The 23389-nt window shown below is 40.6% G+C and overlaps 1 protein-coding gene across 3 annotated transcripts in view; it reads left to right on the top strand.

Annotated features, from left to right (window-relative positions):
* The window catches only part of grm5b (glutamate receptor, metabotropic 5b), a 57856-nt gene that overhangs the window by 13317 nt on the left and 21150 nt on the right, over window positions 1–23389 (top strand). For all 3 annotated transcript variants that reach the window (XM_058079456.1, XM_058079457.1, XM_058079455.1), the window contains exons 5-9: window positions 4459–4533; window positions 4645–4819; window positions 21287–21522; window positions 22203–22324; window positions 23130–23254. In XM_058079456.1, the coding sequence (XP_057935439.1) occupies window positions 4459–4533; window positions 4645–4819; window positions 21287–21522; window positions 22203–22324; window positions 23130–23254 (733 nt within the window). The remainder of the gene's footprint in view (window positions 1–4458; window positions 4534–4644; window positions 4820–21286; window positions 21523–22202; window positions 22325–23129; window positions 23255–23389) is intronic.

Below are 23389 nucleotides of genomic sequence, written 5' to 3'. Positions count from 1 at the left end.
AAGACCCTGCAGTTGCGCAATATGTTGTAAATAAAAAGAGTATAAATGTGACTATAGTCGTGTTTTGTCATGTCTACAGGGCTCTAATAATGCTTTGTTCATTTTAATCTGAAAAAAATAATTTGTCTACCCACCAACTATATGTGGTTTCTTAAGTTTTTATTATTTAAGTTATTTATTATTGTTATATTTATTTATTACTGATTGATTGATTTTCTTTATTCTTGATTCGTTTATTTATTTTTCATCTGATTTTGTGCAGAAAAATAAAAATTAAGATATTTGAAAACAGTGGAATGTTTTATCAGAGCTTTTATTGTAGAAAATCGGAACCAAAGCACTGAAAAAGTTTGTATATTTTTCTGTTTTTAATAAATGCGTTGTTTTTTTGTTTTGGAAAACCTGATGCGGCCCAGCCTTGCCCAGACCCTAGCTCCAGTGGCCCCCAGGTAAATTGAGTTTGAGACCCCTGATCTAATCTATTAGAGATTAAACAAAAGTCAAACAAGACTCAAGCTCAAAATTCATCTTGACTGGAATTTTTATTCCAGATCTTACAGCCCTACTTTTAAGATGATGCACATGTTGCCATAGAAACTGTACTCATCAAAATATTCACTATTTTTAGTGCCCTTTCATGCCATGCAGAACTCCGTGTCTGTGCAACCGGTTGCATTTTGATTCTACTGCTTATTTCTACAGAAGGGTATTATTATTGATGTCCACTATTGAATTCAGTCTCATGTATTCCTTTCTGTCCTTGGCCCAATTCACTTTATTGATACGAAATTTAACAAAGTGTCACCCAAGTGATCTCGCAGTAAGCGATCAATTTCTCGATAAATGAAGTTGTCAACCTTCTCGCCACCTTCTGTTTTTCTACTTCTTTGCTTTGATTCAGACGCAGTGAGACTTTGATCTCTGTTTTACGCCATGCTACATAAATGTGTTGCGTTCGGATGCAGACCGGTATTCCCCATACATTGTAATCCCGCGTTCATCACAGTCAATTGGTTCCAGACCCAACTGTGATAAGTGAATTTCCATGAAGTAGGATTCATTTATTCATTCATTCATTTTCTACCACTTATCCTCAGGAGGGTCGCAGGGGGTGCTGGAGCCTATCCCAGCTGTCTTCAGGCGAGAAGCGAGGTACACCCTGGACTGGTCAGCCAGCCAATCACAGGGCACATATAGACAAACAACCATTCACACTCACTGAAGTAGGATTCCTTAATTATAAATGGAATATGCCATCTCTGTGTGGAGTTTGCATGTTCTCCCTGTGCATGCGTGGGTTTTCTCCGGGTACTCCGGTTTCTTCCCACATTCCAAAAACATGCTAGGTTAATTGCCGACTCCAAATTGTCCATAGGTATGAATGTGAGTGTGAATGGTTGTTTGTCTATATGTGCCCTGTGATTGGCTGGTGCACCAGTCCAGGGTGTACCCCGCCTCTCGCTCAAAGACAGCTGGGATAGGCTCCAGCATGCCTACAACCCTAGTGAGGATAAACGATATAAAAAAATTGGATGGATGGAATATTTTTGTCGTAGTTTAATACTGCATAGAACACATAACGACGTTCTAAACATTATTAGAGCTCTCTACACCCCTATAACACCCCTATAATCACCATTAAACTCATATTAGCCATTATAGTAGATATTCATTCATTCATTTTCTACCGCTTTTCCTCACAAGGGTCGCGGGGGGTGCTGGAGCCTATCCCAGCTGTCTTCGGGCGAGAGGCGGGGTACACCCTAGACTGGTAGCCAGCCAATCACAGGGCACATATAGACAAACAACCATTCACACTCACATTCATACCTATGGACAATTTGGAGTCGCCAACTAACCTAGCATGTTTTTGGAATGTGGGAGGAAACCGGAGTACCCGGAGAAAACCCACGCATGCACGGGGAGAACATGCAAACTCCACACAGAGATGGACGAGGGTGGAATTGAACCCTGGTCTCCTAGCTGTGAGGTCTGCGCGCTAACCACTAGTCCGCCGTGCCGCTATAGTAGATATAATATGAATAAATAAGCTAATTAATACATAAATAAGACCCATGCTCGTGTGTATTGCTATGAGTAGCACTCTGACTAGACTACAAGGGAGTGTATCACATGTTTGCTGTCCTTTTAACATGGCGAGGCATCCAAGTGTATGTGTACTGTACCACTCAGTTTTTGTGTTCATGTATGTATTTTTGGTTTCATCTCTGAGTAACATGATTCAAATGTCAGAGTCTCTTGAGTACAGTATGAGTTTATCGGAACGCTACGGTATGTGTATACGCTTGTGACTCCAAATGTGATGTGAGGTATCAGGGAGAGGACAAGCAAATGTAGACGCTTTCCACTTTCAGATGTTTTTATGCCGTGTTTTTCCCCTCGCGGTGAAGCATTGACAGGAGAGGAGAGTGCAGATGAGGGCAGCGGAGAGGAAGGAGAGGGAGAGAGAGAGTGGCTTGTAAAGACGGGGGAATGGCCGGCAAGAGGATGAGAATGGTAATTGAGAGGCATACAGGAAGGGGGAAGAGAGGGAGGGCAGAGGAAGGAAGTCGGCGGAAATGAGATCCTAAACACTTTTACTCCCTCTCGTAAAAAATAAGCAGGAGGAAGGAGTTGGAGAGTAGAGCGTAATTAGACTTAATCACATGTTGCGATGTATATAGTTTCTTCTCTAACTTTGGTAATAATGATCTTCTTCTTCTTCTTTCTCTTTGGGCTTTTCCCTTCTGGGGTCGCCACAGCAAATCAATCTCATGTCCTCCTTCACTACATCCATAAACCTCCTCTTTGGTCATCCTCTACGCCTCCTACCTGGCAGCATCCTTCTACCAATATATTCACTATCTCTCCTCTGGACATGTCCCAACCATCTCAGTCTGGTCTCTCTGACTTTATCTCCAAGGCTTCTAACATGTAATGTCCCTCTGATGTACTCCTTCCTGATCCTATCCATCCTGGTCACTCCCAAAGTGAACCTCAGAATCCTCATCTCTGCTACCTTCAGTTCTTTGATAATAATTCATTCATTCATTTTCTACCACTTACCGAGGGTCGCGGGGGTGCTGGAGCCTATCCCAGCTAGAGGTGAGAGGCGGGCTACACCCTGGACTGGTGGCCAGCCAATCACACGGCACATATAGACAAACAACCATTCACACTCACATTCATACCTATGGACAATTTGGAGTCGCCAATCAACCTAACATGCATGCATGTACGGAATTAGATCTAATCCAGGGGTCTCAAACATGCGGGACACTAGTTTGAGGCCAACAATTTGGAGTCGCCAATTAACCTAGCATGTTTTTGGAATGTGGGAGGAAACCGGAGTACCCGGAGAAAACCCACGCATGCACGGGGAAGAACATGCAAACTTCACACAGAGATGGCCGAGGGTGGAATTGAACCCTGGTCTCCTTGCTGTGAGGTCTGCGCACTAACCACTCGACCGCCGTGCAACCCTCTTTGATAATAACTATAATCAAATTATAACTACTACTACTAATAATAACAACTTTGATAATAATGATAATAATAATAATAATACTATAGTGTAACATGATGTAGGGTGACCTGTTTTCTCCTCTCTTTGGTCAAATGAGGAATAAGTATTCGTATGTAAGTAATAATTTCAAAGACAGCCTCCCCGTGAAGGGATCGCACATGTGTAGAAGACAGACTATTACAGAGAGACCCACCGAGAAAGATGTCTCTCACGTAAATCCCTGTTGAGACCAGAGCGAAGTAGGTTACAAGCTTTATCGATTGTGATGACGCGTTCCCTTTGTGAGCGTGTGTGCGTCTGTGTAGGGTTGGAAGGTCTGCACCATCTGTCTCCCGCTCCTCTCGGTGAGAGACTAATTACAGGACTTTATACTTAGCTCAGCCACAATCGTCATTGGCATGCCCCCCCGTCCATATGCATTCACATACACTTGCCTTTTATTTTTTTTGGCTTTTCTTTTTTTAATCTGCAGTCTTTTTTTCCTCAATAGCAATTATAATGGAGAGAGATCAGGGGTGCCTATTTTATTATTGATTATACACAGCACGAGTGGAGCGTAATCTGAGTGCTAATCTGTTTGAATGATGTTCAGACACCCCCGGTAGATAGATAGATTTCTGATCTTTACTTCAATGAGCCCACAAAATGTGGAGATAAAAGGAAAATGGGGCGATTTTCGGCAGGGAAATCCTTATCCTCTTCTTTGCCAGTGTGACAACCTGTCATTTGCATAAATTCCAGGTCACCCACTTTCCCTGGCAAAGAGAAACGGGTGCCACAACGGGGAGACAATTTCTCTGACACAAATTTGAAATTAATGAATTGTGCTTGGGCAAGCGAGTCGGGGAAGTGGGTCGGTACGTCTGTCCCGTCCGTGCCTTTGACTTGTTTTTTCTTCCCTACCTTTGTTCTAATCTTGTCTGTCTTTCTAGGTAACTATGGCGAAAGCGGGATGGAAGCGTTCAAAGACATGGCAGCCAAAGAGGGCATTTGCATCGCGCACTCTGGTAGGAGATTCATGCAAAATCAAGTAACGATGATGCAAATATTTTTCATCATGTACTGACCGTGTTGCATTGCCGTGTTATGATGGTTCATGTTGGACATGTCTGCTTCAGGCAAAATATGGAGCAACGCCGGAGAGCAGAGCTTCGACCGATTGGTGGAGAGGCTGCGGGCCCACCTGCCCAAGGCCAGGGTGGTAGCATGTTTCTGTGAGGGCATGACCGTCCGCAATATTCTCATGGCTATGAGGCGCCAGGCGCTGGTGGGAGAGTTTCTTCTTGTCGGCAGGTCAGTGAAGTCAACACTAACCTATCAAATGATAACAGTCAACTATGATTAGTAGTTATGTCAGTGCACTTCTTCGCCATGACTCATTCAAGAGTGACAGAAAGAGGCTGACCATGACAGATGGAGGGGAAACGTCTGCATCCTCATCTCAGCGGTCTTCTCGTAGAAGCTTAGAAATGATTAGAAACACATTGAAAAGTCTGGATTCATTAAAACTCCACAAATAACCTTGATATTTTTAGCAAGTGTAGACAAAGCCGGATGGACAAATTCTAAAGTCATCACATTTTATGTTTCTAAAGCTCCTCACAGAACGGAATGAAGTCATAGTTTGTCGTCATGTGGGAGTGCAGCGTGTCCCGGATGTCAGCTTCCACTCAATGATAACTCTGCAGTAGAAGCTAGGAGATAACATCAGTAATGAGCCAGCCTTAAGGTGTCTATACACTGCATTTTGCATACACATACCAAACGATTTCATTTAATTTGGCAACAATCTAGTAAAGGCAAAAAGTATTACATTTGTTGTCACTACCCTCCTGCAAGTAAAAAAAAATATGCCTTTGTGCTAAGCTTTTAAACCAGGGGTGTTCTGAAAATTCTGAAAATAGAATTTAACAAGTAAAGTTAAAAGTAAACAAAAAAAATGCAAAAATGAAAAACATCAGCACTAATTTTACAAGAATAAAGTCAAAATATTAACAGGAAAAAGTTGTTTTAAAGTTTTTTTTCAGGAAAATTTACTTTAATTTGATCGATTTAAAAAAAAAAAGTTGTAATATTATGAAAAGCTTTGGAACATAAAAAGGGAAAAAAGTTATAACATTATGGGAATAAAGTCAAAATATAAAGTCCCAATATTATGAAACAAAATTATTTAAATTTCAAGAATTTACAGGGCTTTATATATATATTTTTTAATATTTAAAAAAATAAAAACAACAGCAACTATAGGAAAAAAAACAGCAAAGACCCAACCTCATATGAATAATACATGTTTTCCACCAATATCACAAAGCGGAAATGCAGTTTTTCCTTGAAATATACACAACTTTTAATCAAAATTAAATTTATTATTATTATTATTATTATTAAAATATCAAATTGGCCATCGCAACCAAAGTTTGCACATCCTTGTTCTAAGCCTTAGACTTTTCTTGCCATGCCAACTATATAATTGCCATAAGACGAGCCAGAAAATCTCCAAAACCAAAATGAACAGAACAGGTTATAATCTAACGATATTTTATTTTTACAGACTAAAGACACAAAGCATGTCAGTGGCAACAACAAGATTTTGAAAAATATTTAATTATTTTTTTAAATTTGTAATATTATGAAAAGCTTTGGAACATAAAGAGAGGGGAAAGTTATAACATTATGGGAATAAAGTCAAACTATGAAGTCCTAATATTATGAAAAAAAAATATTTAAATTTCAAGAATTTACAGGGATTTAAATATATATTTTTAATATTTAAAAAAATAAAAACAACAGCAAATATAGGAAAAAAACAAATGCAGGTTTTTTTTTTAAATATACACAACTTTTAAGCAAAATATCAAATTGGTTGGACATCCTTGTTCTAATCCTTAGACTTTTCTTGCTATGCCAACTATATAATTGCCATAAGATGAGCCAGAAAATCTCCAAAACCAAAATAAACAGACCAGGTTAATTGTCATGTTGGGTAGCATTTAAATACCTCCAGTGTAATTCTGTTCTACTCTTTCCGCAGTGATCTTCGCTGCTTAACTAAAACGTCGTAGCAGCATCACTTTTGTTGTCCTCGCCTCCATGATGCTCATTATTATCATCATCACGTTCATCCCAATCATCATCTTCACCACCATCGTCATCTGGGTCACGCTGCTGAGACAGAGGTAACACTTGAAATGTTCTTTTTTTTTTTTTTACAAGAATGTAAAATGAACTTAAAATTTGAAATGATTTTACTGCTGTTAATCTGTGCCACGTGATGCAGTCAACATTGACTAATTTGTGGTTTTAGTCCCGTGGTTCTCATTCAATAACCATCTGCTGGACTGCTGATTTTGCACGAGTCAGCTATAATAAATTCCCCAACTGGAAATTCTTATTTACATATGTTCGGGGTATAGCGCTCGCCCTCCCGCCTACTGTATTGCCAGCCAGTCTGTTTTGATTAGTTCAGTTAATTAAACTTAAAAAGTGTCTGTAGATTGGAGGTGGTCATGGGTGGATGCTGCGTTCACTGGAGGTCTGTAGGAAGACATTCTGATTATCCCTGTCCTGTTGGGCGCACACACTCTTAAACACCCGGGATAATTACATTACCACAAGAGCACACAGATGATGATAAAGATGATTATTCACTTACCACTGATCTGATTACGGTAAGTGTTTAACACCTCTCTGCATCACTGGACTCATCAAGAACTCCAAAATCACCATTCGGGTAAATATACTGGAAATATCTCACACACAAATTAGTCGTCATTAAGGAAATGTGAAATTAAAATCACAAATGATCTCTTTAACTTATACTAATTTACATATTTGCCCGGTTTCCAATTGTGATCAATTGATAGTGTTTTAACGCTCCCTTTGGAGTTCTTTGGTCCCAAGGCAACAGACCTAAAAGTGAATGGCGGAACTGGGACGGATATCTATAGCTACATAGTACACACAAATACCACCCACACTTCTACACCCATACATCAGTAGTAGTGCACTCTTTTTCCTCTCGTGTACATAAAAATCAACTGAAGAAGGCTTGTGGACGGCGATATCGATCGGTAACATAGCTCACGCTATGAGCGCCATGGACACCAGTTGCCTCTAATCACATGTTATCACATGGCAAAATCTTTCACGTCAGGTTTTATGGTAATGATAATGGTTTTATTTCATTTGAACATGCATCGGATTACGATTGAGTGCATCACATAATCAGTTCACAGTTCCACATGTCCAAAAGGAGTAGGAAGAAGCAAAGCTTATTAAAATCAATCAGTAACTGTTACATTGAGCCAATTCAATGAACAATACAAGCAGTTGATGTTTGCTAAATACAAGGATGAAGAGTCTTGAACCAGTCATGATGTGCTATATATATCACTATATTGACACTTACTATGGTACCCATTATGTCATTGGATGGTCATATCACCTCCTACTTGACAAAAAAAATAATAAAATAAATAAAAAAAACTCATTTTATGCTGTTGATTCATAACCAGGATCCGGTTATACTGTTTTTGGCTAAATACCAATACTAAGTATAAAAATCAAAATACAAAATTAAAAAAAAAAAAATAAATAAATAAATAAAAAAATAAAAATAGCAAATTACAAAAATAAAAAACCTAAACTATATTAAGAAAGCAGGAAGTGAACAAATGTAGCAGTTGCTGATTGTAAAAGTACCAGATGGAGGGGTAGGATTTAATAAGCTTTGCTTCTTCCTACTCCTTTTGGACATGTGGAACTGTGAACTGATTATGGGATGTACTCAATTGTAATCTGATGCATGTTCAAATGAAATAAAACCATTACCATTACATTTGTTCACTTCCTGCTTTCCTAATATAGTTTAAGGTTTTTTTCAATTTTTTTAATTTTATTTTTTTATTTATTTTTGTCACGTATCGTCCTGTTGGACGGACTAGAAACGCGGAGTTTATCTAAAAGTCGACTATCAGTGAACATAGCACATGTCTGCTTCCCTTTTGTCTGCTGTTTCCATGGAAATATTGCCTTCCATATTTGAAAGCATGGCGGAATGGGGTGATATGTGACACGTTTGCAAGCGTGGGTGCATCACAATACACCCATGTGACTGCCAGGACAAGTACTATAGGCTGTATTTTTTCTGGGTAGTTCAGTCGTTCATATCGTTGCCTTAAAATACATTTACTAGTGGTTAGCATGTGGTAAATGTGTTTATGGTGACCAGTCGAGGGGGTGTCTGCTTCTGGTGAGGACGGATCAAGGACCCAGAAATGTTTTTATTCTAATCTCACACCTCCATCTTCTCCACTCAGTCTTTATTCTTCCTCTTTCCTTATCAGGTTGGCCCTTTTACCCGATATGTTCTTCTTATCTCTTGCTCTTTCTATGAGTGTTCTTCTCAGAATCCAGCTGCTGGTGCTTTGTTGAAGTGCAAGTTTGTTTTTGTATGGGAAGACACACCCTCAACTCAAGTCAGACCCCGGCGGTGTTTACTTCACACGTAAATTTGACTCTGCCTGGTGGCGAAATATCAGAGAAAGTCTTTTATAATAGATTTATGTGGATATCACACCTAAGTGAGAGATCAGAGACACCGAAGAGTCGAGCATGGAGGGGGAAGATACAGCACATGTTGGAAATAAAGGGTAGTGGGCGACACAAGCAAGCGGAGAAAAACATCACTAGCTGCTTACGGAGATTAACATGTGATGCGTGTGTCATAGAGGATGAAAATAAGACTTTGTGTCCGACATGTATGGTGTGCAATTCACGCATCACTGCTGTGCAGGACACATGCTAACATGCACACGTGTCACTCCACATCATTAAAGGGATACTTTGGATTTTTTGACATGAAATTGTAATGCTAGGAGTCCACTGGGTGGACGCTAGTTGGTGCCAGTTCGCGCCAAAAATTATGTGATTGGCGTGTAGTGGCGCTCGCCATGTTGCCATTATTTGGCGCCACAGCGAGCCATTCATTCATTCATTTATTTTCTACCACTTGTCCTCACAAGGGTCACGGGGGTGCTGGAGCCTATCCCAGCTGTCTTCGGGGCGAGAGGCGGGGTACACCCTGGACTGGTGGCCAGCCAATCACAGGACACATATAGACAAACAACCATTCACACTCACATTCATACCTATGGAAAATTTGGAAACCCACGCACGGGTAGAACATGCAAAATCCACACAGAAATGCCTGAGGGGGAATCAAACCTTGCTCCCCTAGCAGTGTGGCCCTAACCACTCATCCACCGTGCATCCCAGTTGCAAATGTTCATTTATACATTCATTCATTTTCTGACGCTTATCCTCACAAGGTTCGCAGGGGTGCTGGAGCCTATCCCAACTGTTTTCGGGCGAGAGGCGGAGTACACCCTGGACTGGTGGCTAGCCAATCACAGGGCACATATAGACAAACAACCATTCACACTCATATTCATACCTATGGACAATTTGGAGTCACCAATTAACCTAGCATGTTTTTGGAATGTGGGAGGAAACCGGAGTACCCGGAGAAAACCCACGCATGCACAGAGATGGCCGAGGGTGGAATTCAACTCGGGTCTCCTAGCTATGAGGCCTGCGTGCTAACCACTCGACCGCCGTGCAGCCACAAACCAGAACAAATAACACAAAGTAGATGAGGACAAACAACCATTCACACTCACATTCATATCTATGGACAATTGGGAAACCCACGCACGGGTAGAACATGCAAACTCCACACAGAGATGCCTGAGGGGGGAATCGAACCTTGTTGTCCTAGCTGTGTGGCCTGCGCACTAACCACTCATCCACCGTGCATCCCAGTTGCAAATGTGAAAATTGTAAATAGTTCATAGTGTTACTTTCATGCAAAACAACCATTTTTGTGTTGTTTATGTTCTTATGTGGGTGGCACGGCGGACGAGTGGTTAGCGCGCAGACCTCACAGCTAGGAGACCAGGGTTCAGTTCCACCCTCAGCCATCTCTGTGTGGAGTTTGCATGTTCTCCCCGTGCATGTGTGGGTTTTCTCCGGGTACTCCGGTTTCCTCCCACATTCCAAAAACATGCTAGGTTAATTAGCGACTCCAAATTGTCCATAGGTATGAATGTGAGTGTGAATGGTTGTTTGTCTATATGTGCCCTGTGATTGGCTGGCGCACCAGTCCAGGGTGTACCCCGCCTCTTGCCCGAAGACAGCTGGGATAGGCTCCAGCACCCCCACGACCCTTGTGAGGAAAAGCGATAGAAAATGAATGAATGAATGTTCTTATGTTCTATATAACACAATATTCTGTGTGCCTTAGAAAAATCAGTCAAAATCATAAAAAAGTACATAGAGTGACAACTTCTGAAAAATGGCAAGGATGAGTAGTCATTGTGAAGCACTTCTGTTTCTCAGTTGCCTTGTACAATTTTCTTGTGTGGATTCCAGTGTAGGACTAAAATTCATGTAATAAAACTTCTTAGATCTTGTATGGTGTCAAGAGTCAAGCACATATCAGAGAATACTTTCAGCAGCTCTTGGTCTTCAATATCAGTCGACCTTGACTTTGAATTTCGGCTGCCAGTCTGGGTGAAGTCGTGCATCAAAAGCAAGTCAACCCCCCCCCCCAAAAAAAAGAACAAAAAATTCACCTCACAGGTCTTTTTCATGTGTGTGTGCTCTACCAACCCCCGTCCCCAACACTTTCAACAAGTTCCTTCTCCCTTTTAATCTGCTTCTCCTACGGACTGCACAGTAGTATAGAAAATGGTCCTCAATGCATTACCATGACGATTACGTACCGCACTCATGTTTGTTTTTGACTCCACCACTCTGTTTTGTATTGCTTTAATATTGTTCATTGTGTGCTGTTATTTTTCCCGTCTCTTGCCTGCAGCTGTATTTTATCTGTGAATTGGCCTTTTAATAAGAAGGAACCTGAAATGGCATTACAAAATCCTCCGGTGACTTTACAGAGTAATGACCCTATTTCATGCTGCACGGCAAAGCAGGTGTTGATATTTTTAGCAGCAAAGTTGAATTTCATTGAAGTACTGTTTATTTATCTGGCACGTTTCACCCAGTACGTTAGTACAGCACTGTGGCATTTGTATGTCTCGGTCCGCCTTTCAAGTCGGCTTTTAGATAAGATCAGCATGTGTGAGTGTTTTCATCATGCTAGAAACTGGTTCCAAACCCGTTCACGTAAGTGAATTTTCTCAAAGTAAGTTGTAATATTTTAGTAGTTCTGATTTAACATTATTAGAGCCCTGTAGACATGAAATAACACCCCAGTGGTTGCTTTTACTATTATTCTTTCCATACATCACACAGGATCACTGCATGGACTTAACAGATGGCCGCCGCTAGGACAGCAAGCTAACGAGCTAACTAGTTAGCCTCTCCAATGTACTTATTTGAAACTAAATAAAGTGTTTCAAACGGTGTGGGGAGGAATGAACCACACCGTTTTGAAACACTTTCTTTAGTTTCAAATAAGTAAATTGGCCAAAAATTTACCACTTCCCCACGGAATGGGAGAAGAACCCCCTGCCCCACTCAATCACATCCATGGCATGTGAGGCCTTCTAGCTCAATAGCCAGCCTCCATACAGTGTGAAACACTGCATGTATGTGATTGGCGGTGGACAAGTGGTCACACAGCTATAGGAGACTGGTTTGATTCCCCGCTCAGGCATCTCTGTGTGGAGTTTGCATGTTCTCCCAATGCGTGCGTTGTTTGTTTATATGTGCCGACCAGTCCAGGGTGTACCCCGCCTCTCAACCGAAGACAGTTGGGATAGGCTCCAGCATGCCTGCGGTCCTTGTGAGGATAAGCAGTATAGAAAATGGATGGATGTGATTGGTATTGGTATCGGCCGATTTCACTCATGGATCATTGGGGTCGGTATAGGCACCATAAAACCCTGATGGGAATATTCCTAATGTAAACTGCTCAATAAACCAATTATTATGTATATTAAATCCGGCAAAGTAATCAAGTTTTTCTTTATTGTGTGAATTATGGATTTATTTATTATCATGCCAGGCCTACATGACATTTTTTTCAGAACGAGAAATCTCGTCACATTTGATGTGGTTTATTTGTCCATCGAACGGCAACAAAATGATGAACTTTCCTGTCATCGTCCTCTCACTGATGAGGCATTCAAGTGCACTGCGTATTTTATTACAGCTGCAAAATAACCCACCAGGATGCCAAAGAATGCTGCAAGTGCCTGAATTTTCATAAGGAATTTTGAATTCAAGAAAGGACTCGTAGTAATTTGTCGAGAAATCAATTTGCTCACATGAGCAGACGAGCCAATCGGATTGCTCTTTAGTCCTTAATCCAAAATTCCTTTAGTTTTTAAAATTGTGACGTAACAGAAATGTATCGTTTGATGACACTTAACATGCACAAATTCACCTAAACACAACGCCGCCCTCTTATTTGCTGTGTTAGGTTAAAGACCTCACTCATCCTGTTACAGCGTTCCAACAGGAAAATGGTTGGGAATGCCAAAGTATAGGATGGAGATTCAGACAGAAGAGGAGGTGAATGAATAAAGGTCAGAAAGGAGTTAAAAGGGAGGTCTCCATGAAGTGGTGTAAATTGGTCTTGTTGTTGCCACTGACATGCTTTGTGTCTTTACTCTGTTCTACTGGGAGCTCAGTTCGACCTTTTTGCTGCACAGAATTATGCCATGCGATTAAATTGAGTGGTTGAGCTTGCTAAAATATAGGCACACACACGCATCCCAAGATAATCCTTTTTTATAGTTTGTCATTTACATAAGAGTCCCCCCCCCCTTTTTTGTTGTCATGGTTGTGACAACTGATCATACTGAACATTAGAAATAGTAGTAATGTTCCACTGGGTATTACCATAGCATTCAATCATATGTGTATTGACATAGACATATGTCTACTAATATATTTGATATTTGACATCATGTCTTTTATCCCCTGCTTGTGCTCATCTCAGGTGGAATACTTATTCAACAAATTGTCTTGCCTGTTCTGCAGTTCCTGGATAGGAAATTAAATGACCCTTAATTTAGCCCAGACGCTAGGAAAAAGGTAATTAAGAGAAATATGAACTGTGATGCCCCCAAGAAAGAGCAGAACTTGTGAGATGTGAACAAGGAAATTTAACAGTGGAGAAAAAGGGGGTCAGTTGCTAGTGTTTGTGAAACTAAATAAGTACTCAAATGGGGGAGCGGTGTAATATGTTTGATGTACATAATGCCTTTGATGCTTGTCAGTAATAAACCTTATAGGGTATACCATATAGAACAGGGGACTCAAAAAACAAATGTGGCCCGCAGGACACTAGTTTGAGGCCCCTGCCTTGATAAGACAGTTTAATGTTATGGATGCTGTATGGTATCATGTACCCAGAAAAAATTATTACGTTTGATTAATGTTCATGTTAAAGGTTCAATAACTGTTAATAGTTATCCTCCCTATCCGTGTGGAAGTGGTAAGTTTTTGGCTATTTAAGTTTAAAGGAAATAACTTGGAGGCTACCGTTTAGGTCGCTAGCTCTCTAGTTTGCGAGTTAGCATGTGTCTCAAGACCCTGCAGTTGCGCAATATGTTGTAAATAAAAAGAGTATAAATGTGACTATAGTTGTGTTTCGTCATGTCTACAGGGCTCTAATAATGCTTTGTTCATTTTAATCTGAAAAAAATAATTTGTCTACCCACCAACTATATGTGGTTTCTTAAATTTTTATTATTTGCTGTTTTATTATTATTGTTACGTTATTGTTATTGTTGATATTGTTGATATGAAAATGTCACACAACCTTGCATGTTTAAATCAATAATGCATTTTTATGATGGCGTGATTTTCGAGTTCTTGTTGAAAATGAACAAAAGCAGTTGCAGGTTTGACTCATTTTATGCTGTTGATTCATATCCAGTATACAGTTATACTGTTTTTGGCTAAATGCTAATACTAAGTATTAAACAAATAAAAAAAATAATTAAAAATTAAAAATTAAAAACCAGTATACAGTTATACTGTTTTTGGCTAAATACTAATACTAAGTATTAAACAAATAAAAAAATAAATTAAAAATTAAAAACCTAAACTATATTAGGAAAGCAGGAAGTGAACAAATGTGGCTGGTCGGTGTCAAAGTGAAGTGAACACCTGACCCTGTCGCCCGCCAATCTCACCTTCTTTGGCCTTCACTCACTCTCTCTCTCTCTCTCTCTCCTTGTGAGCTCAGTCAGATTGGTGAGATGTGTGCTGGATCACAGCCCCCGCACGGCTTGTTACTATAGCAACCACAGAGACTGAACGCAAGAAAAAGTGCAGATAAGGATGTTTACTTGTGCACGATTGCTATTAGGACCTCTTCAAGAACCAAACTTCCTGCACCTTAGTACCAGTACCATGTGGAACTTCATTTTTAGGCGCAGTCTCCATTTGAGGGAATGTGGTTCCATTGAGATGAGGGAAAGCAATTAAAGTCCGGAGGAACACACTAATTTACTTTAGATCTGTCTGGTACTCTCTCTGACACACACACACACACACACACACACGATTCTGTGGGCGATAAGCTGAATGTCTCGTTACTGAGCATTAGCTGCACCGCTCTTTGCTAATCCCTGCTGTCAAACAGACAAGCTTTTAGTGTGTGTTTGTGTGTGTGTGTGTGTGTGTGTGTGTGCAGCTTCAACCAGCATAATTATTGCCGTCGTGTAGAGCAGGCAATGACTCCCAACCGCTGCATTTAAACCACTGGTCTATCATTAGGTTACACAAGATTGTCCATTAAGGGCTCATGCATGCATGCATGCGTTCAGATGAAGGTTTGAGGTGTTTGTATTTGCACACAATGCAATATTTGGCTTAAGAGATTATGGTCACGAAGAAGGCCGTCTCATACCGCTTTTTCTCTTTTTATTGTAAATTACTGTCATTGTGGGCTGGAAATCCTTGCTAAACAAGAAGAGATACGTAGCATATACATGCATGTTGGTTTTCCCGGGATAAACTCTGGCTTACTTCCAAATAGGACTCCATGCACTACGCTATTATGCATGTTGGATTTCATTATAGTCAAGCCTTGGTTTACCAACACCTCAGTTTTTCCGTTTTTTATACCGCTTATCTTCACTCGGGTCGTGGGGGTATGCTGGAGCCTATCCCAGCTTTCTTCAGGTGGGGTACACCCCAAACTGGTCGCCAGCCAATCAACCATTCACACTCACATTCATACCTATGGACAATTTGGAGTCGCCAATTAACCTAGTATGTTTTTGGAATGTGGGAGGAAACCGGAATAGCAATTAATGACGATTAATCATGATTAAGCACAGGATGGAAATGTGATTATTCATTCGTTCATTTTCTACCACTTCTCCTCACAAGGGTCGCGAGGGGTGCTGGAGCCTATCCCAGCTGTCTTCGGGCGAGAGGCGGGGTACACCCTAGACTGGTGGCCAGCCAATCACAGGGCACATATAGGCAAACAACCATTCACACTCACATTCATACCTCATATCATACAATATTTTGCACAACAAACAGTTGTGTTTTATCCTTTGCTACGTTAAATCATGCGATATTAATAAAGATGTGGACGGACTACTCCCAGCATTGCTTGTTTATTAAGCCATCTTTGACCCCACACCCAAGTTACTGCGATACTCAGCCTACACAATACTACAGTATCCTGGAAGTCTCAAATGTTTGCAGGCCCATACATTCACGTTTAATTACGTTTCATTGAACGTTGTGCAGGGTTGCACGGCGGGCGAGTGGTTAGCGTGTAGACCTCACAGCTAGGAGACCCGAGTTCAATTCCACCCTCGGCCATCTCTGTGTGGAGTTTGCATGTTCTCCCCGTGCATGCGTGGGTTTTCTCCGGGTACTCCGGTTTCCTCCCACATTCCAAACATTCCAAAAACATGCTGGGTTAATTGGCGAATCCAAATTGTCCATAGGTATGAATGTGAGTGTGAATGGTTGTTTGCCTATATGTGCCCTGTGATTGGCTGGCGACCAGTCCAGGGTGTACCCCGCCTCTTGAAAGACAGCTGGGATAGGCTCCAGCACCCCCGCGACCCTCGTGAGGATAAGCGGTAGAAAATGAATGAATGAATGAACATTGTGCAGGTTTGCATATTTTAATAATAATATTAATAATAACAACAATACAGTATTATACATTAGTATTATTCATTCATTTTCTACTGCTTATCCTGTGGGAGGAAACCGGAGTACCCGGAGAAAACCCAAGCATGCACGGGGAGAACATGCAAACTCCACACAGAGATGGCCGATGGTGGAATTGAACTTGTGTCTCCTAGCTGTGAGGCCTGCGTGTTAACCACTCATCTGCCGTGCAGCCCATTAGTATCATTATTATTATTATTATTATGATATAGAACCACTGTATTTATGAGTGTGTGAGACAGATGTTGTCCTTGCCAGCTTACCATTTGCAGCTAAAGAGTCAACAACGCTGTTAATTACTGGAGTGATTCATTGGCAGCAATTTAATTTGATTTAAAATTCCTGCCAAAAAAAAAAAAATAACCTGACCTTTTTATTTTGATCTACTCCAAAACATTTCCATTTGAACCCGTGGCTCAAAAAACAATGTCATTGTCATGCTCCTGTCCAGCCAAACACAATTTAAAGTGAAAGGGAAGCAATAAATCCAATTAATCTTTTATTGACTGTAATCCCAGAACGCTTTTGTTAAGGTGCACTTACTGTTTGAATTGTATTAGCTCAGATGAAGTATGCAGAAGGGGGGTTGGCCTTGATTCATGCCGCAATGGTGCTTTTCTCTTATTAGTCTTCAGGACTGAGATGGATTTTAGAATCAAGAAAAACTAATCAAATGCAGCGCAACATTAGGATGACATTTCTATTGACTTTATTCATTGGGGATGGAATGGCTTCCTGCATAGCTTCGTGTATTGTAAAGGCTTTGCTTCAGATACTGAAGATTACAGTCGTGTACTGGATTTTGTATGACGAAGTAAGAATATGTTTGGGTGTACACACAACAATCAGTGTACTCTAATGATACATGAAGTACAGACAGCCAGTTGAGCGTGGGCTGGGAACCATGGCAACAGCCTTTGGCTCCTAGACTGAGGGAGGTAAAGAGAGGGGAACCGGCACGCCATTAACGCCAGTCATTTTTATCAAAATTGAGTTTATATTAAATCAGCCTAATCTATGTTGACTATGTCTGCTTATACGTGTCACACACACACACACACACATGCATGCAGTACATGTGTGGCTTGTAGTCATCCCGCATGTACATGCAGTACTTCCAGTGTATTATAAAGTGTATTTCTGATTGAAACATCGCCCACACAATTCTATAGTGTGAAAGCGGATCTATAAACACCTGCCTTTGTCATGAAATCCATGCCTACACGCTAAACTCTTTCAACCTTGCATGTTTAAATCAATAATGCATTTTTATGATGGCGTGATTTTGAGTTCTTGTTGAAAATGAACAAAAGCAGTTGCAGGTTTGACTCATTTTATGCTGTTGATTCATAACCACGATCCGGGTAATAATAATAATAATAATGATACATTTTATTAGTATAGCGCTTTTCAAAATACTCAAAGACACTTTACAGAAAAATGGAGTAAAAACAAGTAAACAGTGTAAAAGACACGTTAAAATACAACATTCATTCGTTTATACACAGTTAAAACATGAGTAAAAGCGGGGCGGGGCACTGTTTATACTGCTATTGGCTAAATACTAATACTATGTATTAATCAAATCAAAAATCAAAAATCAAAAATAAAAAATCAAAAATAAAATAGGAACGCAGGAAGTGAACAAATGCAACAGTTACTATGGTACCCATTATGTCATTGTATGGTCATATCACCTCGTACTTCGGTAGGTGACAAAAAAAAACAAACTTAAACTATATTAGGAAAGCAGGAAGTGAACAAATGTAACGCTGATTGTAAAAGTACCAGATGGAAAAGTAGGATTTAATAAGCTTTGCTTCTTCCTACTCCTTTTGGACATGTGGAACTGTGAACTGATTATGGGATGCATGTTCAAATGAAACAAAACCATTACCATAAGTACAGTCTCACAGTGCAACAGTCACACCTTTGATTATATCTTTTTTTCAGCACTACTCCTTGAGGATGTGATTGGCAATTAGAAGATCCACCATCGCATTCTTTATTTGTAATAATGTTTTATTTATACATATCAATATGATTGATGACAAGCAGCAGTATGCCTACCGCTTACATTACTTACATGACTGCATCACTACATGATCTGCATCACTGCGGATGCTGCGGCCATTCATCCAGCTGATCTCATGCTCCAGCCTTCACTCACTCGTGAGCAAGATCACAAGATACTTGAAGTCCTCCACCTGTGACCTCACTCACAACCGTGACCTCAGATTTGGAGGCGCTGAGTCTCACACCAGAAGCTTCACACTCAGCTGCAGACTGACCTAGTAAACAGTGAAGGTTAAAGACCGATGAGGTCCTTCAGGGTCACATAAATCAGCAAATAGAAGAGATGAGATCCTAAGGTCCCCATAGTGCACCCCCTCAACGCCTTGCTGTGACTAGAAATTCTAAAAGAGCCAGTTTCTGGAGCTGGTCCAGTGTTCCACATTGGACCTCCTGTAGCTGAAGTTAGACTGATGGTCATGCTCTTCCCTCCAGCACTCTGGAATATATTTTCCTATGGAGGCTGAGGAGTATGATTCCCCTTGTAGTGTTAAGACACCCATGTCTTGAAAAATCCAGAGGTAGCTTTCCCAAGTTCGCTACACTGTTGAGGAAACATCAATCAGGACCAGTCCCACAGCATCCAGCTAAACTCTACATATACTTTATTAGCAAGTGTAATGGTAATGATAATGGTTTTATTTCATTTGAACATGCATCAGATTACAATTGAATGCATCCCATAATCAGTTCCCAGTTCCACATGTCCAAAAGGAGTAGGAAGAAGCAAAGCTTATTAAATCCTACCCCTCCATCTGGTACTTTTACAATCAGTAACTGTTACATTTGTTCACTTCCTGCTTTCCTAATATTCATTCATTCATTCATTTTCTACCGCTTTTTCCTCATGAGGGTCGCGGGGGGTGTTGGAGCCTATCCCAGCTGTCTTCGGGCGAGAGGCGGGGTACACCCTGGACTGGTCGCCAGCCAATCACAGGGCACATATAGACAAACAACCATTCACACTCACATTCATACCTATGGACAATTTGGAGTCACCAATTAACCTAGCATGTTTTTGGAATGTGGGAGGAAACCGGAGTACCCGGAGAAAACCCACGCATGCACGGGGAGAACATGCAAACTCCACACAGAGATGGCCAAGGGTGGAAGTGAACCCTGGTCTCCTAGCTGTGAGGTCTGCGCGCTAACCACTAGACCGCCGTGCCGCCCTGCTTTCCTAATATAATTTAAGTTATTTATTTTTTGTTTATTTTAATTTTTATCCTAACATAATTTTAATTTTAATTTTAATTTTAATTTTAATTTTAATTTTAATTTTAATTTTAATTTTAATTTTAATTTTAATTTTAATTTTAATTTTAATTTTAATTTTAATTTTAATTTTAATTTTAATCACGTACCGAAGTACGAGGTGATATGACCATACAATGACATAATGGGTACCATAGTAGTGGTAATGGTAATGGTTTTATTTCATTTGAACATGCATCAGATTACAATTGAGTGCATCCCATAATCAGTTCCCAGTTGCACATGTCCAAAAGGAGTAGGAAGAAGCAAAGCTTATTAAATCCTACCCTTCCATCTGGTACTTTTACAATCAGTAACTGTTACATTTGTTCACTTCCTGCTTTCCTAATATAGTTTGTTTTTTTTCTTTTTTCTTTTTTTTTTATTTTTTGTCCCTTACCGAAGTACAAGGTGATATGACCATACAATGACATTGTATGACTTTATTGATGAGGCGACCAAAGAAAATGAACGTTGACAGTGTCTAAAAGACTCGTATGAGTGGGTCATTTTACTCTTCATTGCCGCACATATGCTCTTTGTAGGTGCTTGGCTCTCATTGGCTCCCACGCCACTCAAACCCCTGCTGTACCATCTGTACTTCAGTGAGCAAATTGCAGTGATCGGTCACAATTTGTCTGTGTGTGTTTGTCGCCCATTATACTCATCTTGCTGGATTTTGGCAAACGTGTGGGTGCTGAGATTATGCCAAATTACTTCATTTAACCTACATCACCCTGGTTAGAGTGTGTGTGTGAATGTGTGTATATTTGGAATAGTGGTCCTTTTTGTATTTGGGAAGAGATTTGGACGTTTCAAAAAATGTGCAGGATCTGATCAAGACTATCCATCCCAATAAGAAATCTTCATGTTGTCATTATTGATGTACTTTGGTGTACTTTACATTGATACAATAGAGCCTCAACAGTACTGTAGATACCACATTTGTTCTGTGCATTTGACACAGAACCATTGACATAAGCGTGCACAGGTCAATGTATATTGTATGTGTGACAATGTCTGTACTGTCTGGTGTAAACAATCCATGGTCATCCATTTTTAGGCTATTTATTTGTTAAACTTCCATCTCCTTCATTCATCACACCTCAATTTGTCAATCCATCAGTAAATGATCCTTTGCCGACTATAAATAACCTCAATTAAATTAGTCGGAAATGGGGAATTGGGCTCATAATAGGCCAGATTGTCTTGTTGCGTTGCTGATATATTTACGACTTTGTGTCTTGGCAGTGACGGATGGGCAGACAGGTATGACGTGACAGACGGTTATGTGAAGGAAGCTGCCGGCGGAATAACCATCAAACTTCAGTCGGCCGACGTCAAGTGGTTTGACGACTACTACCTTAAACTTCGCCCCGAGAACAACCACAGGAACCCGTGGTTTACTGAATTCTGGCAGCATCGCTTCCACTGTCGACTGAAGGGCCATCCGCAGGAGAGCAACAAGTACAACCGTACCTGTAGCAGTAAGTTGAGACCGCTATGTAAAGCATCATACAGAATATTGAATTTCAGTAGTTTATGTAATTTAGATTTATTTATAGAGTGTATGTGTGTGAGTGTTTTTTTATTTTATAATATTTGTGTGTGTATGAGAGAAAGTGGGTGGGTGTGTTTTGTTCCTGTGTGCCATATTAGGAATTTTATTAACAATAGTGGGTCACAAAACGCACAAACAGGCTGGCTACTCATGCACGCACTATTATACCTTCGCCGTGCACAGCTCTCTGGTTCAAACCTTTTGTGGTTTTGAAAGCGCCCCCCCACCCCACCTCCCATCCCCTTTATTTTGTGGTGCTCATCTCCTCCTGTTCTCTGTTTCACTGGCCCCATTCATAAGTAAAATACTGTGAGCACCGCTTCAAAGGGATCACGTCTCCTGTATTCTAATGAAATGGGACGTGAAAACCAAATGAACAGCAGTCGGAAAAGAAATGAGATACGGCTGGGGAGTGTGGCTGCTGGGAAGCAACGAGAGGCGGTCCTGTGGTCTTTGATGTCGAGAAAAGAAAGCCTTGCTGCAATTCATTCTTTCAATAGAGGGAATAACATTAAATCAAGAGTTATTGACATACACCTGCTTTCTCATTCAATTGTTTTTCACACCAAACCAAACTCCCCCCCCTCTTTCCCTTCACTTCTGCAGAGAGAGAATCTCTTCGGCAGCAGTATGCACAGGACACCAAGATGGGCTTTGTCATCAATGCCATTTATTCGATGGCATATGGCCTGCATAACATGCAACGAGCACTGTGCCCAGGATATCAGGTAGGTGCCCTTCTGATAACTTTCTTTAAACTTTAAACATAACTTTCTTTAAATAGTCACTGATACGCCTACTTAATTACGAAAGCTTAATTCTGTAAGTAGTCACAATGACCGTGTTTATGAAACCGCGAGATTCCCGTCACAATTCATTCATTCATTCATTTTCTACCGCTTTTCCTCACGAGGGTCGCGGGGGGTGCTGGAGACTATCCCAGCTGTCTTTGGGCGTGAGGCGGGGTACACCCTGGACTGGTCGCCAGCCAATCACTGGGCACATATAGACAAACAACCATTCACACTCACATTCATACCTATGGACAATTTGGAGTCGCCAATTAAACTAGCATGTTTTTTTTTTTTGGAATGTGGGAGGAAACCGGAGTACCCGGAGAAAACCCACGCATGCACGGGGAGAACATGCAAACTCCACACAGAGATGGCCGAGGGTGGAATTGAGCCCTGGTCTCCTAGCTGTGAGGTCTGCGCGCTAACCACACGACCGCCGTGCCGCCCCCCCCCGTCACAATTCTCAACTGATATAAAAAAGATTAGTTGACTGTGTGATGAATAAAGTCAAATAATAAGATAATCAACAAATACACCATAGAAATGACTATTTTTTAAAGTGAGAATTAAAATAAAATCTTGCTTATATTTTGATTTTCTATTCTATTATGTATACTGGATGCTTGAAATAAATTGCTAATCTAATCAATTTCATAATTTTTTTTTGTGCAACACATCTTGCCTGCATGAGTTTTTTTTTTGTCAAGTTAATGAGAAATGACTGTTGGTGCATTTGAAGGGCCTGTGTGATACCATGAGGCCTATTGATGGCGCTACACTGCTGGACTTCCTAATGAAAACAAACTTTACTGGAGTGTCTGGGGAAGGAATCCTCTTTGATGAGAATGGAGACTCACCTGGCAGGTAAGCTTTGTCATCAACTTTTTTTTTTCCACTTGATTTACTAATGGTAACAGTTTAATTTATTTCGAACATGCAGTTTACATTGATTACTTCATGGTACAATTCAGAATTCCAGGTGAATCTATACCTCTTTAA

Source organism: Doryrhamphus excisus, chromosome 8 (assembly GCF_030265055.1).
Source record: "Doryrhamphus excisus isolate RoL2022-K1 chromosome 8, RoL_Dexc_1.0, whole genome shotgun sequence".
NCBI classification, from domain to species: domain Eukaryota; kingdom Metazoa; phylum Chordata; class Actinopteri; order Syngnathiformes; family Syngnathidae; genus Doryrhamphus; species Doryrhamphus excisus.
Note: the sequence above shows the minus strand (reverse complement) of the source record. Positions and strands in the feature narration are given on the sequence as shown.